This window comes from Rhinoderma darwinii, chromosome 2 (genome assembly GCF_050947455.1).
Source record: "Rhinoderma darwinii isolate aRhiDar2 chromosome 2, aRhiDar2.hap1, whole genome shotgun sequence".
Lineage (NCBI taxonomy): Eukaryota > Metazoa > Chordata > Amphibia > Anura > Rhinodermatidae > Rhinoderma > Rhinoderma darwinii.
The window spans coordinates 236,862,879-236,877,773 of record NC_134688.1 but is presented as its reverse complement, the minus strand read 5'-3'; the positions used below and the strand labels follow the sequence as shown (position 1 = coordinate 236,877,773).

The 14,895-nt window shown below is 42.6% G+C and overlaps 1 protein-coding gene across 1 annotated transcript in view; it reads left to right on the top strand.

The window, feature by feature from the left end:
- The window catches only part of LOC142742830 (ras GTPase-activating protein 4-like), a 182,797-nt gene extending 174,977 nt beyond the window's left edge, over positions 1-7,820 (top strand). Inside the window, exons 18-21 of the mRNA XM_075852979.1 lie at positions 1,470-1,605; positions 4,300-4,420; positions 6,778-6,836; positions 7,338-7,820. Coding sequence (XP_075709094.1) covers positions 1,470-1,605; positions 4,300-4,420; positions 6,778-6,836; positions 7,338-7,468 — 447 coding nt within the window. The 3' untranslated portion in view covers positions 7,469-7,820. The remainder of the gene's footprint in view (positions 1-1,469; positions 1,606-4,299; positions 4,421-6,777; positions 6,837-7,337) is intronic.
- Positions 7,821-14,895: the final 7,075 nt, after the last annotated feature.

The following is a 14,895-nucleotide window of genomic DNA, read 5'->3' as shown; positions in this document are numbered from 1 at the left end:
ATATGGCCGGAAGCCGCGGCCGGAAGTCGTCATCTTACTGTCCGGCAGCGGCTTCCGGTCCACATGAAAATGGCGCCAGATTTCGCATTCTCTATGGGGTTGTATGTGCTGTATAGCATCTCTGTATGTGTCGTTAATGGCAGCCCCCATAGAGAAGTAAAAGTAAGAACACAGTAAAAAATAGAACATGAGAACACAAATAAATAAAATGTATGCCCTATCTCCTACATAAGGAGATCGGCGCTGTAATGTAGGTGTCAGCAGTGCTTTTTATTTAGAAAAACTATCTATTTTCACCACGTTAGGAGTGATTTTAGCTTTATGCTAATTACTTTCTTAATGCCCAACTGGGCATGTTTTTACTTTAGACCAAGTGGGCGTTGTACAGAGGAGTGTATGACGCTGACCAATCAGCGTCATACACTTCTCTCCATTCATGTATCAGTATGTGCTGTCTTATACTGACACATTAACGTTACTGAAGTGTTTAGACAGTGAATAGACATTCCTTCCAGCCAGGATGGGATGTCTATTCACAATCCCGACACTTCGGTAACGTTTCTGTGGTACTTACAGCAGAGCAAGCATAATCTCGCTGTAACCTGTCATTTACAGGGTGATCTCGCGAGATTACGCTTGCTCTGCTGTAAATACCACAGAAACGTTAACGAAGTGTCGGGATTGTGAATAGACATCGCGTCCTGGCTGGAAGGAATGTCTATTCACTGTCAAGACACTTCAGTAACGTTAATGTGTGAGTATGTGAATGCACATATTGATCTAGCAGGATCCCTATGCGCTGACTAAATGAATGGGGAGAAGTGTATGATGCTGATTGGTCACTGATTGGTCAGCGTCATACACTCCTCTGTACAACGCCCACTTGGTCTACAGTAAAAACACGCCCAGTTGGGCACTAAGAAAGTAATTAGCATAAAGCTAAAATCGCTCCTAATATGGTAAAAATAGATCATTTTTCTAAAAAAAACAAAAAACACTGTTGTTATCTACATTACAGCGCCAATCTCATTATGTAGGAGATAGGGCACTTATAATGTGGTGATAGAGCCTCTTTAAAGTGGTAAATCTTTTCTTCATAATCTCTAAAACTTTTAGAGTTAGACATGTACGGCCCCATGCACACGACCGTGCCTGTAATCACATTTGCAGGACGTGCTCCCAAATAAAGTATGGAAGCACGGTCCGTAAAAAGCAAAAATAGGTCATGCCCTATCTTTTGCAGAGACTTTCTATGGCACGGTCACCTTCCTCTAAATATACGGGAAGGTGTCCGTCGGCCATAGAAATAAATGTCCGTAATTATGGACGAAGTCTACAGTCGTGTGCATGCGGCCTTAATTCAGTCTTCCTAATATCCTAAAGGCTGAAGTCATTCTGATAACATTCTGATTATTGAATAAAATGACCAGTCAGTAAAGCGATATTTTAACTCCCTGTGTGTATTTTAGTGCGTTAATGAACTAAATCAATGGCTATCAGCATTGCGAAAGGCCTGTGTCAACAACAGTGATATGCTTGGTTCCTATCATCCTGGTGTCTACAAAGGAGAGAAATGGAGTTGCTGTCACCAGAAAGACAAAGGAGGTATTACACTTACTACTCATTATCCAGAAGAATTTGTATTTTTTTTAGAGGTTAAAAATCCTCGGTCCCCAAGATGAACTGACATGTATCCTGTTGTCAACCTCTTAGGCGTTTTATACTCAGAGGTGCTTGCTATGATGCATCTCTAAATACATCCTCCACTCTGCACACAACCTTGTCCTAATGCTACCTCTCATCAAACAAAACACAATCCGGGAGATATATCAAAACTGGTGCAAAGAAAAAGTGGTCCCAAGAGTAATGGCCCCAAGAGTAGTGGCCCCACGACCAATCATGTTTTTTTATTCTAAACACAATTTACCATTTACCTCACTCTCGTTCTACCTCTAAACCATTCCTCTGCCATGGGTATTTGGACATTTTGCACCTCTAGGAGCCAGAATTTTTTTTGACATGTACAAATAAACACTATATTACAAAGTAAAGAATTATACTAAACATTGATATCTATATATTTTTTTTATAAGTAGACAGATCACACATTGTCAACATGCCAGTCAGCACTTTATACACACTGGCACCGTCATGCAATTTTGCGTCATATGTACAATTTTTATTTTAAAAAATGCATACAAATTTGACCCTAGCATAAAATTAGATGCGCCACACATCCTAAAAATAAAATTTCAATATGTGTAGAGTTCATACATACCTTATAGGGAGAACAAAAATCTGGTTTTAAGTAGGAAATGTAACAAAAAGTAACAACCTATAAAATACAGGGATTAAACACCCCCAAACCCTATATATTTCCTGAAAGCAGACAACCTGATCTTTGCAATTGCCTTGAAGTGCCTGTCCACCTTCACGTAACTTTGTGACAAACAGGAAATATGTTTACAAAATGCATTATAACATACATTTGAGCATAAAACGCACATACAAGCTCACAAAATCAATGTAAAAATAATAGACCAAGATGTGCAAAATTCATATACACTACAAACGTCTACATCAAGAAGAATTTGCGCTCTCAAAAACGCTGATACAGAGGCCATGCAATATTTGCCCATCATCCACAAATGTGTTAAAAATATATACTGAACACGAAAAACAGCTAGTATGCTGTTAAAATATAATTTTTTTGGAGCGCACATTGCATACCATGTATAAAAATACAATGTAATAATTTATACAAACCACCACCTTCATGCAACTTTGCATCAGTTATTATAAGCAAAAATTGCATGAAAATTAAACTTTGTGACTAAAACACTCAAGCAGACCCCTTATGAAAAAAATTACTCTGCAAAATACTGTAATATGTGAGAAATTGATACATACTACACATGTCTACGTTCAGAGGTGCTTGTGTTAAAGAAACACAACCAATTTTGCATGCAAATTAAATTGGAGATTATTTAGGTATATTCGTTTCCATCCTCCTGTACAAACCTAACCTAACCTTAATTAAATTGCAATTTTTAAAACTTCATCTAATACAATAATTAATCATTTAAAAAAGCTGAAAAACACTAGGCCTGCTATGTCAACCTGGATTCCTGTTGCAGCACTGAATTCAGGAGTTTGGGGTATATAATTATCTAGGAGTACCCATAAATGTTCATTATCAGGCTGTTTTGTGCCTGCCTGTAACGTCTCTCTGAATAATTTCCTCTGTATCGCTGGAGGATGAGGAAAAAATGAATTTAGATACTCCCTTACCAGCCAAATCTATCTATCTATCTATCTATCTATATATCTCTCTCTATAGAGAGGGAGAGATAGATATAGATAGATTCTATATATTTTAAATTCTACCTGACTATCCCTATCTGACTATCCTACTGTCTCTCTCTAACTCTACTTAACGGACGGACGATCCCTAACTAATTTATCCTACTTCGCTAATCCTAAGAACAGATGCCTGATCTCCTCACTTAATTGAACTGAGGTGATTAGTTGCTGTCAGCAAACTTTAACAGTAACAGGCTATGATTGGTTAGTCACTAAAGACTGACCAATCATAGCGATCGCCGGCAGCGGACCGCTGTGATTGGTCCCCTGTTGTGTGACTGTGCCAACGGTGGTTCCCGACCACCGAGCATCTCTGTCATATGACTATGTCCTTTGACACAATGACGATTGGCAACCAGGACGTAACTGCACGTCTTGGAGGCTCTAGGCACTTCAATCCATGTTGTACAGTTACGTCTGGTGGCGTAAGGGGTTTTCCCATCTTGGACATTTATGGCATATTCAAAATACAGGTCCCTCCCTTGTATTTCCCTTGAAATAACAATTCTAGAGCATCTTTTCTTAGAACGCTACTTTGGGCCGTTCCTCTGTTATTTCTCCCAGAAATTAATGAAATGAATAAATTGAGAACTGGGTGTTACCGGTTGGGTGTGTCCTTATACAGTCTGACGTCAGTGCCAATCAGTGCTGACAGAGTGAAAATGTGAATGGACACGCCCCTTTGACTAGGGGAATAGTAACACCTAGTTGTCAATTTATTCATACATTTCTAGAAGGAATAACAGAGGAATGGCCCAACGCAGAGTTCTAAGAAAAGATGTTCCAAAATTGTTACTTCATGAGGAATACTTACTAAAGTATTTACTATTAAAAAAAATATATGTCAGGCCAGATGACAAGTCCTCTTTAAATGCCTCCTTGTTAAGAATTGTTAGAGACGATCAGGTTTTGTACGTGTGTGTCCTTTGCTTTCAGTGGCCGGCTGTGACAAAACTCGACATGAAGTCACATTACAGGAATGGAACGATCTCTTGAATCCAGACCTGGAGGCGCAGTTGATTTTCAGACATTTGATTGGAGTGAGAGAGTTAATGAGGTAAATTGCTTCTTTTCCAGCGTAATAACAGTATAGGAATATTCCAATGATAGATATTTACCATAAAGTGACGATTAAATCATACAGTAAGGCTGATTTTCTACAGGGCCTTTATATCATGTTTTCAGCATTTTTATTGCAGTTTTGAGGAGGTTTTTATGTGCTTCATAATTGCTTCGGAAAACGCTTTTTAAAACAATATAACAAGATTTTGCAATACAGTTTTCGGCCGTGTGGCTGTTAGAGGTGAAACTCATGTGCTTCACCTGGAATAGCCACACGGCCGAACACCACATCGAAACAAATCCTGGTAAAATGCATGCGGTTTTTAAAATGCGTCTTTTATAGCAATTAAGGCTTTTTGCACATTTTTACGGCCTACATTTAATGTATATGTCGAGAAAAGTTCCAGAGAAATACGTTATATATGTGGTGACGGATGCCCAAACAGTGGCATTTGTTACCATAGTTTCATGTTATAAGTAAACAAATACATCTTGAGCTCTCATGACCCTTGTTCATGACGTACACGTTAAACGGATCCCATTATAGTCTGTGTGACGGATGCAACTTAGGCATCTGTTTAACATATACGTCATGAGAAGCTATTGAAAACCCCTTAACGTATTCGTTAAATGTTGGACTCCCGTGTTAAAAAATCAAATGCTGAGCGGTATGCGTTTTTTTCTATGGAATCCCTCAGGGTGGAAAAGCATAGTCTCTACACTATTCCATCCTCAAAGAAAAAAGGTAAACTGAGATAAATACAACCTAACGGAGGCCAAAAGGACACTCCTTGGGCCTCTGTCGGGCTAATGGAGCCCTATGGACACATTTAGCGTGTACAAAGGGAGCTTTCCGTAAGACCAAAACGTAATGTGCACAGAGGCTTAGAAGCACATAAAAACCACAACAAAACTGCAATAAAAACCCATGACAAAGACCGGTATGACAGAGCAATGAGGGAATAAACGTTGAGAAGAATTTGCAACATTTTGATTGGCACCATGATAGTAAATATACATAAATAAAAAAAGATGTGAGGTGTCTTTGGACTGTACTTTTAGCTGATAGAATAAGGCTGGGTTCACACAACCTATTTTCAGGCGTAAACTAGGCGTATTATGCCTCGATTTACGCCTGAAAATACGGCTCCAATACGTCGGCAAACATCTGCCCATTCATTTGAATGGGTTTGCCGACGTACTGTGCCGATGACCTGTAATTTATGCGTCGTCGATTGACAGCTGTCAAAAGACGACGTGTAAAATTACAGCCTCGTCAAAAGAAGTGCAGGACACTTCTTGGGACGTTTTTGGAGCTGTTTTCTCATAGACTCTATTGAAAACAACCCCAAAAACGGCCGAAAAAACGGCGCGAAAACGGCGCGAAAAACGCAGCGAAAACCGTGAGTTGCTCAAAAAACGTCTGAAAATCAGGTGCTGTTTTCCCTTGAAAACAGCTCCGTATTTTCAGACGTTTTTGGCTCAGCGTGTGAACATACCCTTAGGGTATGTTCACACGGCTTATTTTGGGCCGTTTTTCGGGCCACAAATGGCCGAAAAACCGGAAGCAGAATTCCTCCAAACATCTGCCCATTGATTTCAATGGGAAAAACGGCGTTCTGTTCTGTCGGGCGTTTTTTTTACGCGGCCGCTTAAAAAAATGCCAGCAAAAAAGAAGTGCATGACGCTTCTTGAGCCGTTTTTGGAGCCATTTTTCATTGACTCTATAGAAAAACAGCTCCAAAAACTACCGTAAAAAACGCAGCGAAAAATGCAAGTTGCTTAAAAAACGGCTGAAAATCAGGAGCTGTTTTCCCTTTTTGTTAAGTGTGTGAACATAGCCTTACATAGATCCGTGACTATGCACAGGCTGTTCAATGCAAAAAAACGAAACATCATGGTTTTTGAAATTTCAACCAAATAAAGGCTGGAAAATCAGACAATCCTGAAAAAGGGTCAGAATCACGTCTTGTGTGACAATTACCCCATGTATATTGTTAAAGCATGGCTAAATGACCTGGGCATAATCTAGTAATTGAGTGACCTTTTTGGCATTTTTTTATAAAAAAAAAGGGGTAAAGCTCTATTTACACTACTGTCATGGCTACCATTCGTCATGACCGCTATGGCAGATCTGTTTTAGAAAGGATCCCTACTAATCCTGACTGATCCCATCGACTTATAATAGGGTTCATCTGGTGTTCCTTATTTTTGACAGAGTGCTGCAGACTGTGCTATTCTTGCTGTCAAAAAGTAACAGCAAGGAAAATGCTAATGTGAACAGAGTCTTATATACCCAGAGATGGAGCTGTGCATAACATTAAAGTCATATTTATTTTTTTGTATCTGCAGAGAAAAGTACTTGGAACTAACAAAACACGATAACAGCAGTAAATCTCACCTAACCACAGGTATGTTTTTGAACGGTATGCTGTTTCATGTACATGTAGAGCTGTCAATCGGCACGGTGGATGGGGTGAGCAGGACTCCCAGACTTTCTCTGAGACCTGGCAGCATTTCGACAGTTCCTTACATGGAACTACTGAATCAAATCATAAAACTATACACAGTGGGCTGAGCATCTCCATCTTTATTCTATACTGCGCTCAGATAGGGGATCATAGGAGACTTGACAGGTCTGCTTTAAATGGTCTTCTCTTCCTTGTCCCCAAGGCCATGAGTTTGAGGTCCTCTGCTGCACGGGTGCCAAGGGCAGAGTGGATAGCAGCTACCTAGGCTTTATCTCTGTGGTACTGATGCCAGACTATCTCGCAATATCCTGATAGTCTGGCATTTAGCACTATTTTTGGCCAGCATTGGGCTGCCAGGCATTCTCGGGCTGCCACCACCTTGTCAAAAACGCTTTAAATATTTTTTTTTAATAATTTAAAAATCGATATATATTTTTTTAGATCCTGCAAGAAATAACAGCGCTACACAGCTTTTCCAGATACTTAAGGACCTCGAAGCTGCTCATGACTCTTTCCTGGCTGATTCGCCAAACTTTGCTGATCAAGAAAAAAAGTACCTACTGGAAATGTAAATATAAACCCTGTAAATCTGTAAGGCTGTACTTATAATGCTGAATATACTTATAATGCTACAAATGGCTTATTAGGACGGAGCAGGTAACGCTGCAAAAAGCATACTCAATGTTCGTAATGTAACATGTAAGTAAGAGAAAGTCCAGTCTGTCGTCATTTACAAAGCAGAGAATATCCGGTAAAATGGAACTATACCCTGGTTTGTATTCTGTCTTGTTCCGGTGCGTGATATTTCACTGTTGGGACCGCCAGGCAGCCTTTTACATATCACATTTACAATAATAGCAAGCTCTATGTAACACTACTACTGTTCTTTTTTTTTATTATTAAAACTGACTGCCAGAAACATTTTATTGGGTTGTTTTTTTACATCCTCTATTATGGTTTACATAATTGTCAAAAAGTTAAAAAAAAAAAATACCATCCTTTATGATGAATGGTTATAGTAGAAATAAATAAAAAATAAATAGAAGCAAGAGGTATAGTACAGTATATGTAGGGGTGGTGAAAATTAAAAAAATGGGAGCAGGACAACAAGTGCGAAGATCATATTACTGTCTGGTGATGCTGGTGACAGGGACATGGATATGAATACTTAATAAATATAAGAAAAACAATGTGAATCAGAACTGTCCACGGTATGGAAACCTGACAGGTGGGCATGTGTAATAGACCTGTGTGCATTTTACATGTGTTTTTTATCTATAAAATCTTCTGTACTCTAACTGACACCTAAGGCTGTGTTCACACAGAGTTTTTTTGCAGGTGGAAAATTCTGCCTCAAAATTCCATTTGGGATTTTGAGGCAGATTTTGTCCTTCCTCACGTCGTTTGCCGCGTTTTTCGCCGCGTTTTTCGCACACGCCCATTGAGTGCTACGGGCAAAAAACTCAGCGAAATACGTTTCTCTGCCAGAGGCGTAAACGCGCGAACATAGGGCATGTCCCTTCTTTCTCCCGCGAGGTGGTTTTACCGCTCGCAGGAGAAAATCGCCCCCGCCTCCCATTGAAATCAATGGGAGGCATTTGCAGGGCAGTTTTTGACGAGTTTTGCGGAGCGGTTTCCACTCCAAAAAGCTTGTCAAAATACTCCGTGTGAACAGGGCCTCAACATTGAAATTTAACACCAAGAAGGAAAAGTTTTTGAATTGTTGAAATCACAGGATCGATAGACATGATAATAAAATGCAAATGGTAAAAAAATGGAAACAAAATATTCCAAACATCTTGGTCTCCATGCGCAGAAATACACGCACTTACACGCCCAGGCAGGCTATCGATGAGGTTATTAATGGATGTCTGAGGAATGTTATGCCAGGCAGAATGCACTTGGGCACGCAAATCATCAAGATTGGCTGCTGGCAGCTCCCTTTGCAGTTGCCGACTAATGAAGTCTCAGATGTGCTCGATGGTAGACAAGTCCGGAGACGCTGCAGGCCATGGTAGAACATTTAAGCCATGCAGGCTGCTCTCAGTAGCACGAGCAACATGCGGCCTGGCGTTGTCCTGTTGATAAGTGGCTTCTTGGACAATTTGGAGAAATGTCTGCACCAGTGGTTCCGCAACTAAATCAATATAAAGCCGAGCTGTTAGTGTACCTGAAATGAAGACTAGAGGGGTCTGGCTACCGTACATTATGCCACACCATAATCCCAGGAGTAGGACCGGTGTGAGATTCCCTTGTGAAGGCCTCTTCATGGCATTGCCCGCGTGGTCTCCAGACCAATCTCCGGCTATTATTGCATCCGAGACAAAAGCTTGAAAGTTTAATCATTTGCAGATCTTAGAGACACCTGCTACTTACTATATTTGTATAACCTTATGACTTGCTCTTGGTTCTGCAATTTCAATGTTGAGGAGTGTAGTAACTGTTCAAAACACTTTTGATATGTCATAGAGACAGATCAGAAGTTTTGCTCAGTGGTGGAACTAGGGTGCAGAAGCGCTCAGCTGAGCGCTCTGCACTTTCGGCTGTGATCGGCTCTCCTTAGACTGAAAGCGGCTTATAGACATTTAGTCCTCGTTTACACGAGCGTGTGCGTTCTGCGCACACAAAAAATGCGGCGTTTTGCGTGCGCAAAAGGCTCTTAACAGCTCCTTGTGTCATCACCATATGATTTTCGTGCAGCCGCCATCATTATGACACTCCGTTTGGATGTTTGTAAACAGAAAAGCACGTGGTGCTTTTCTGTTTTCATTCATTCTTTTCACTGCTGTTGCGCGAATCACGCTTGTCCCACGGAAGTGCTTCCGTGTGACATGCGTGGTTTTCATGCACCCATTGTTTTCTTTGGGTGCGTGACGCGCGAACATCGCACAAATATAGAACAGGTCGTGAGTTTTTTGCAACAGACTCAAGTTGCACAAAATTCACGGACTGTCTGCACGGCCCCATAGACTATTATAGGTTCGTACGACGTGCGTGAAAATCACGCGCGTCGCAGAGACGAATAACACGCTCGTGTAAATAAGCCCTTAATGTGAGCTCTTCTTCAGCCTAACGAGAAGCACCGATCACAGCCAATGATGCAGTTTGCTCAGTGAGTGTTTCTGCACCTCCGTTTCAGCGATGGTGACGGTCTCAGCACCCGGACCTCTACCGATTAGAACTTCTAAAATGTCTATGACACATCAAAGGTTTTTTGAAAGTACAGTTATTCTTAGTCAGTGTGCCCTATCGGTGAGGATTGTGGGCAGTTCTGAGAAACTAATCGAGATGTATTTCATATAAATTTACTTCAGAGGGAAGGATGAAAGCGTTCTTGGCATACTGGACTAACATTTTGACCTGAGTAACAATTTAAAAGGACTTAGTATATTGTATACTGTACTATAAATTCTAGAACATATGTGACATATTGTTCAGATGTAAGCCCAACTACGAGATCGATAAGGAAGGTAAGCTCAGACAAAATGTTACACTGCTTGAAAAAATTAAGGGAACACTTAAAGAGGATCTGTCACTAGTTTAGTAGTGCATAATCTCCTAGCTTTTTTAATAGGCACTGCTAATGCTAGCGAAAATTGTGTCCAAAACGTTTAATATTTTAAAAGTTAAGAGCTTGTTTTCTAAATATGCAAATGAGGCAACACCAGTGACTCTACTAAGGCCTCATGCACACGACCGTAAAAACTCCCGTTATTACGGGTCGTAATTACGACCCGTAATAACGGGCTCATAGACTTCTATTGGCCACGGGTACCTTCCCGTTTTCTTACGGGAAGGTGCCCGTGCCGTTAAAAAAGATAGAACATGTCCTATTTCAGGCCGTAATAACGGCACGGACAGTCCATAGAAATCTATGGAGCTCCCGTAATGACGGGTGGCTACATGTGTGCACCTGTCATTACGGCAGCGTTGCTAAGCGACGTCAGTAAATAGTCACTTTCCAGGGAGCTGAAAGAGTTAACTGATCGGCAGTAACTCTTTCAGCACCCTGGACAGTGACTACCGATCAGAATAAAGAGCAACCTGTAAAAAAATAAAATAAAAGACGTTAATACTTACCGAGAACTTCCTGCTTCCTCCAGTCCGGTCTCCCGCCCGTTGCCTTGGTGACGTGTCCCTCTCGACATCCGGCCCGACGTCCTGGCCGTCCCTGGATGACGTTTCAGCCCATGTGACCGCTGCAGCCAATCACAGGTCAATCACATGCTGCAGCGGTCACATGGACTGCCGCGTCATCCAGGGATGTCGGGCTGGATGTGAAGAGAGGGACGCGTCACCAAGACAACGGCCGGGTAAGTATAAATTTCATTAACTTTTATTACAGAAAGGGCTGTCCCTTCTCTCTATCCTGCACTGATAGAGAGAAGGGGCTGCCGATTAGTGCAGTGCTATTTTGCCGCCAAAAACGTGCCCGTAAATACGGGTGGAATACGGGTGACACCGGACCCATATTTACGGGCACGGGTCCGTAAATACTGGTGCAAAACGGGTCGAATACGTGTGACACCGGACCCGTATTTACGCCAGTATTTACGGGTGGGAAAAAATACGGATGTGCATGAGGCCTAAGGTAGAACTACCGAACAGCATCTGAAGCTGTTCTTTCAGCATGAAGCTTCACACAGTGTGAGAGACTGGAGGGAAGGGGGAAGGGGGATCACTTAAAATAGCCATATCTCAGGTTTTGGATCACCTAGTTCTGGTGGCATATGAAAGAGGAGATTCTATTTTTTCATATGCCACCAGAATCGCAGTTCTAGCTGTGAAAACACAGTCGTGAATGCAAGCTGTATACTATATGCATGTACCGTTCCCATTCCGACTGTATCTTTAACTGGTGATACCTGCAGTTGTTTCACAGCTAGATAGATAAATCTATGGATGGTCCACAGCCAGAGATATGGCCATTTTAAGGGTATGTTCACACAACCTATTTTCGGCCGTTTTTCGGGCCGTAAACGCCCAAAACACGCCAAAAAATCGGAAGCAGAACACCTCCAAACATCTGGCCATTGATTTCAATGGGAAAACGGCGTTCTGTTCCGAGTGAGCGTTTTCCGCGGTGTTTTTTTACGCGTAAAAAAACGGCCGCAAAAACAAGTGCAGGACACATCTTGGGACGTTTTTGGAGCTGTTTTCCAGAGACTCTATTGAAAAAAGTTCCAAAAACGGCCATAAAAAACGCAGCGAATATCGCGAGTGGCACAAAAAACTTCTGAAAATCAGGAGCTGTTTTCTTGAAAACAGCTCAGTATTTTCAGACGTTTTTGACTCTGCGTGTGAACATACCCTTAGTGTGCCCCCTTCCCTCCAGCCTCAGTCTCTCACACTGTGAGCGAAGCATCTTTAGGCCTTGTTCACAAGAAAGTGTCAGTTTTGCGCGCATAAAAAAACGCAGCAATTTACTTGCGTTACAGTTCCATGTGACATCCGTGTACGGTTGGCGTCTGCATTTGTTACGCGCGTATGTGATCTATACGTTAGCAAAAAAAAATTGAAGGTGTTTTACTTTATTTCTCATTATTTCTTTAGCAACTGTTGCATGAATCACGGACAGCACTCAAATTGACTTCAATGGGTGCGTGATGCGCAAAAAACGCACAAGAATAGGACAGTGACTTTCATGCAGCGGGCACACGCTTCATAAAAACCACTCAATGTCCCCATTGTATTGCATAGGTCCGTGTGACGTCCATTGTTCTAATGCGCATAACATGGACGTAAAGTACGCTTGTGTGAATAAAGCCTTATGCTGATAGGACAGCGTCAGAGGCTGTGAGGTGGCTCCACCTCAGGAGAATCGCTGATGTTGACGCCCACTGGTCTAGTTTAGACTCATTTGCATATTTAGGAAAAAGCTAACTTTTTAAATAAGCGTTTTGGACACAATTTTCACTAGCATGATCAGTGTGACGGTGCCTATTAGATTAGTTAGGAGATCAAAACTTCAGGGATATCAATCTGTTTAGTTAGGAAGCATAAGCGATTGGGAATCAATGTGAAATGCTTTGGTGTGAGTGAGGCTGGGTTCACACGAGCTCATTAACGTCCGTAATGGACGGACGTATTTCGGCCGGAAGTCCCGGACCGAACTCAGTGCAGGGAGCCGGGCTCCTAGCATCATAGTTATGTACGATGCTAGGAGTCCCTGCCTCTCCGTGGAACTACTGTCCCGTACTGAAAACATGATTACAGTATGGGACAGTTGTCCTGCAGAGAGGCAGGGACTCCTAGCATCGTACATAACTATGATGCTAGGAGCCCGGCTCCCTGCACTGAGTTCGGTCCGGGACTTCCGGCCAAAATACGTCCGTCCATTACGGACGTTAATGTGCTCGTGTGAACCCAGCCTGAAAGTGACAACAGGCATTAGTAAGACAACCCCCAAAAAGGGAATGGTTTTGCAGGTAGTGGCTATAGACAATTCCTCTCTCCTTATCCTTCCTGAGTCTTCTCTAGTTTTGCGTTTTATCACTACTAGTAGAATGAGGCGGTGCACAGGTAGTCCACCTCCTCCAGGATGGCGCATCCATACGTGCTGTCGAAACAAGGTTTGCTGTGTATCCCAGCACAGTCTCTAGAGCATGGAGCAGATACCAGGACACAAACCATTATACGAGTATCATCCCATCAGCAGGACAGGTATCTGCTCCTTGGGGGGCGGAGCTAGCTGTGCTGTGTGATGGTCGCTTGATCCCAGAGCTCCTCATAGAGACACTGACTTCTACAGCTGGAGGGCTGCTAAACTGCACAAAATGGTCCGTACAAATAGAGACAAGTCGTGTGAACCCCGGGGGACACCGAAAGTCGGGAAGTCCCAAGCGGAGATGGAGAGGTTTCTCCAAAAGAAGCATGCTTCTGTAAACCCAAGATGGCGCCGGCACCGCCGAATCCGCCAGAAGAAAGCAGGGGAGAGGACTCTGATGAAGACAGCTCAGGTACGCAATCTGATGCCGCAGGCGGGGTAGACCCTCTCCCTATCACTAGAGCCTTTTTGAAAAAAGCCCTGGCCAGTGCAATGTCTCCGGTCCTGAAATAATTATCCTCTATCAAGATGGACATTCAACACGTGGGGCAGAGGGTAGCGATACTGGAGGACACTCAGTCAGCCATTATACAGCAGGCAGATGCCTTGCAGACAGTAGTGGCCTCACAGTTCACGCACATGAACCAGGCATATCTGCAGTTAGAGGATCAGGAGAACCGCAGCAGGCGGAAGAATATAAGGCTACGCGGTATTCCGGAGTCTATCACTGCGGAGGATATTTTACCCACAGTAAGAAACATATTCACATTATTATTGGGACAAGACAAGGCAGAGCAAGTTATAATAGAGCGTGCTCACAGAGCACTGAGACCTAAACCGGCAAAGGATGAACCGCCTAGAGATGTTATTTGTGGGCTGCTCAACTTTCTGGACACGGCCGCGAGAGGGTCTTCGGACCTGAAATTTGCGGACCACAAGATCATGGTTTTTCAAGACCTGGCGGCTAGTACCCTGGCCAAGCGACACATGTTGAAATCCCTGACCGAAGCCTTGAGATTGCAGAAGATTCCCATTCGATGGTTATTCCCATTTGGATTGGCAATTTTAAAAGAGGGCAGGCAAATTACTATCCGCACCCCGGAGGATCTCGACAAGGCCTGGTCCAAATTGGACATGGAGAAGATTGCTGTACCAGATTGGATGCCGATACAGAGGGACACTCTATCGCTAAAGGCCTGACCCACATGGGTGGCAAAAACCCCAGAAATTCAAAGCCCCGCGCAGCAGGAAGAGAACAGATCCACAGTCTGGGGATTGAATTCCGTACCCTGAGCTCCTTGAAATGGGACTACCTCATTGATATTATTCTCAGCGGTGGTTAAGGCACTGAAAATGTTGTGGAAAGGTTTTGTTGTTAGGTGCTTAACACCGAGGTTGATATCAGTTGCAATTTGATATTGGGGTAGATCCCTTCTGGGCCCTTTTTCTATG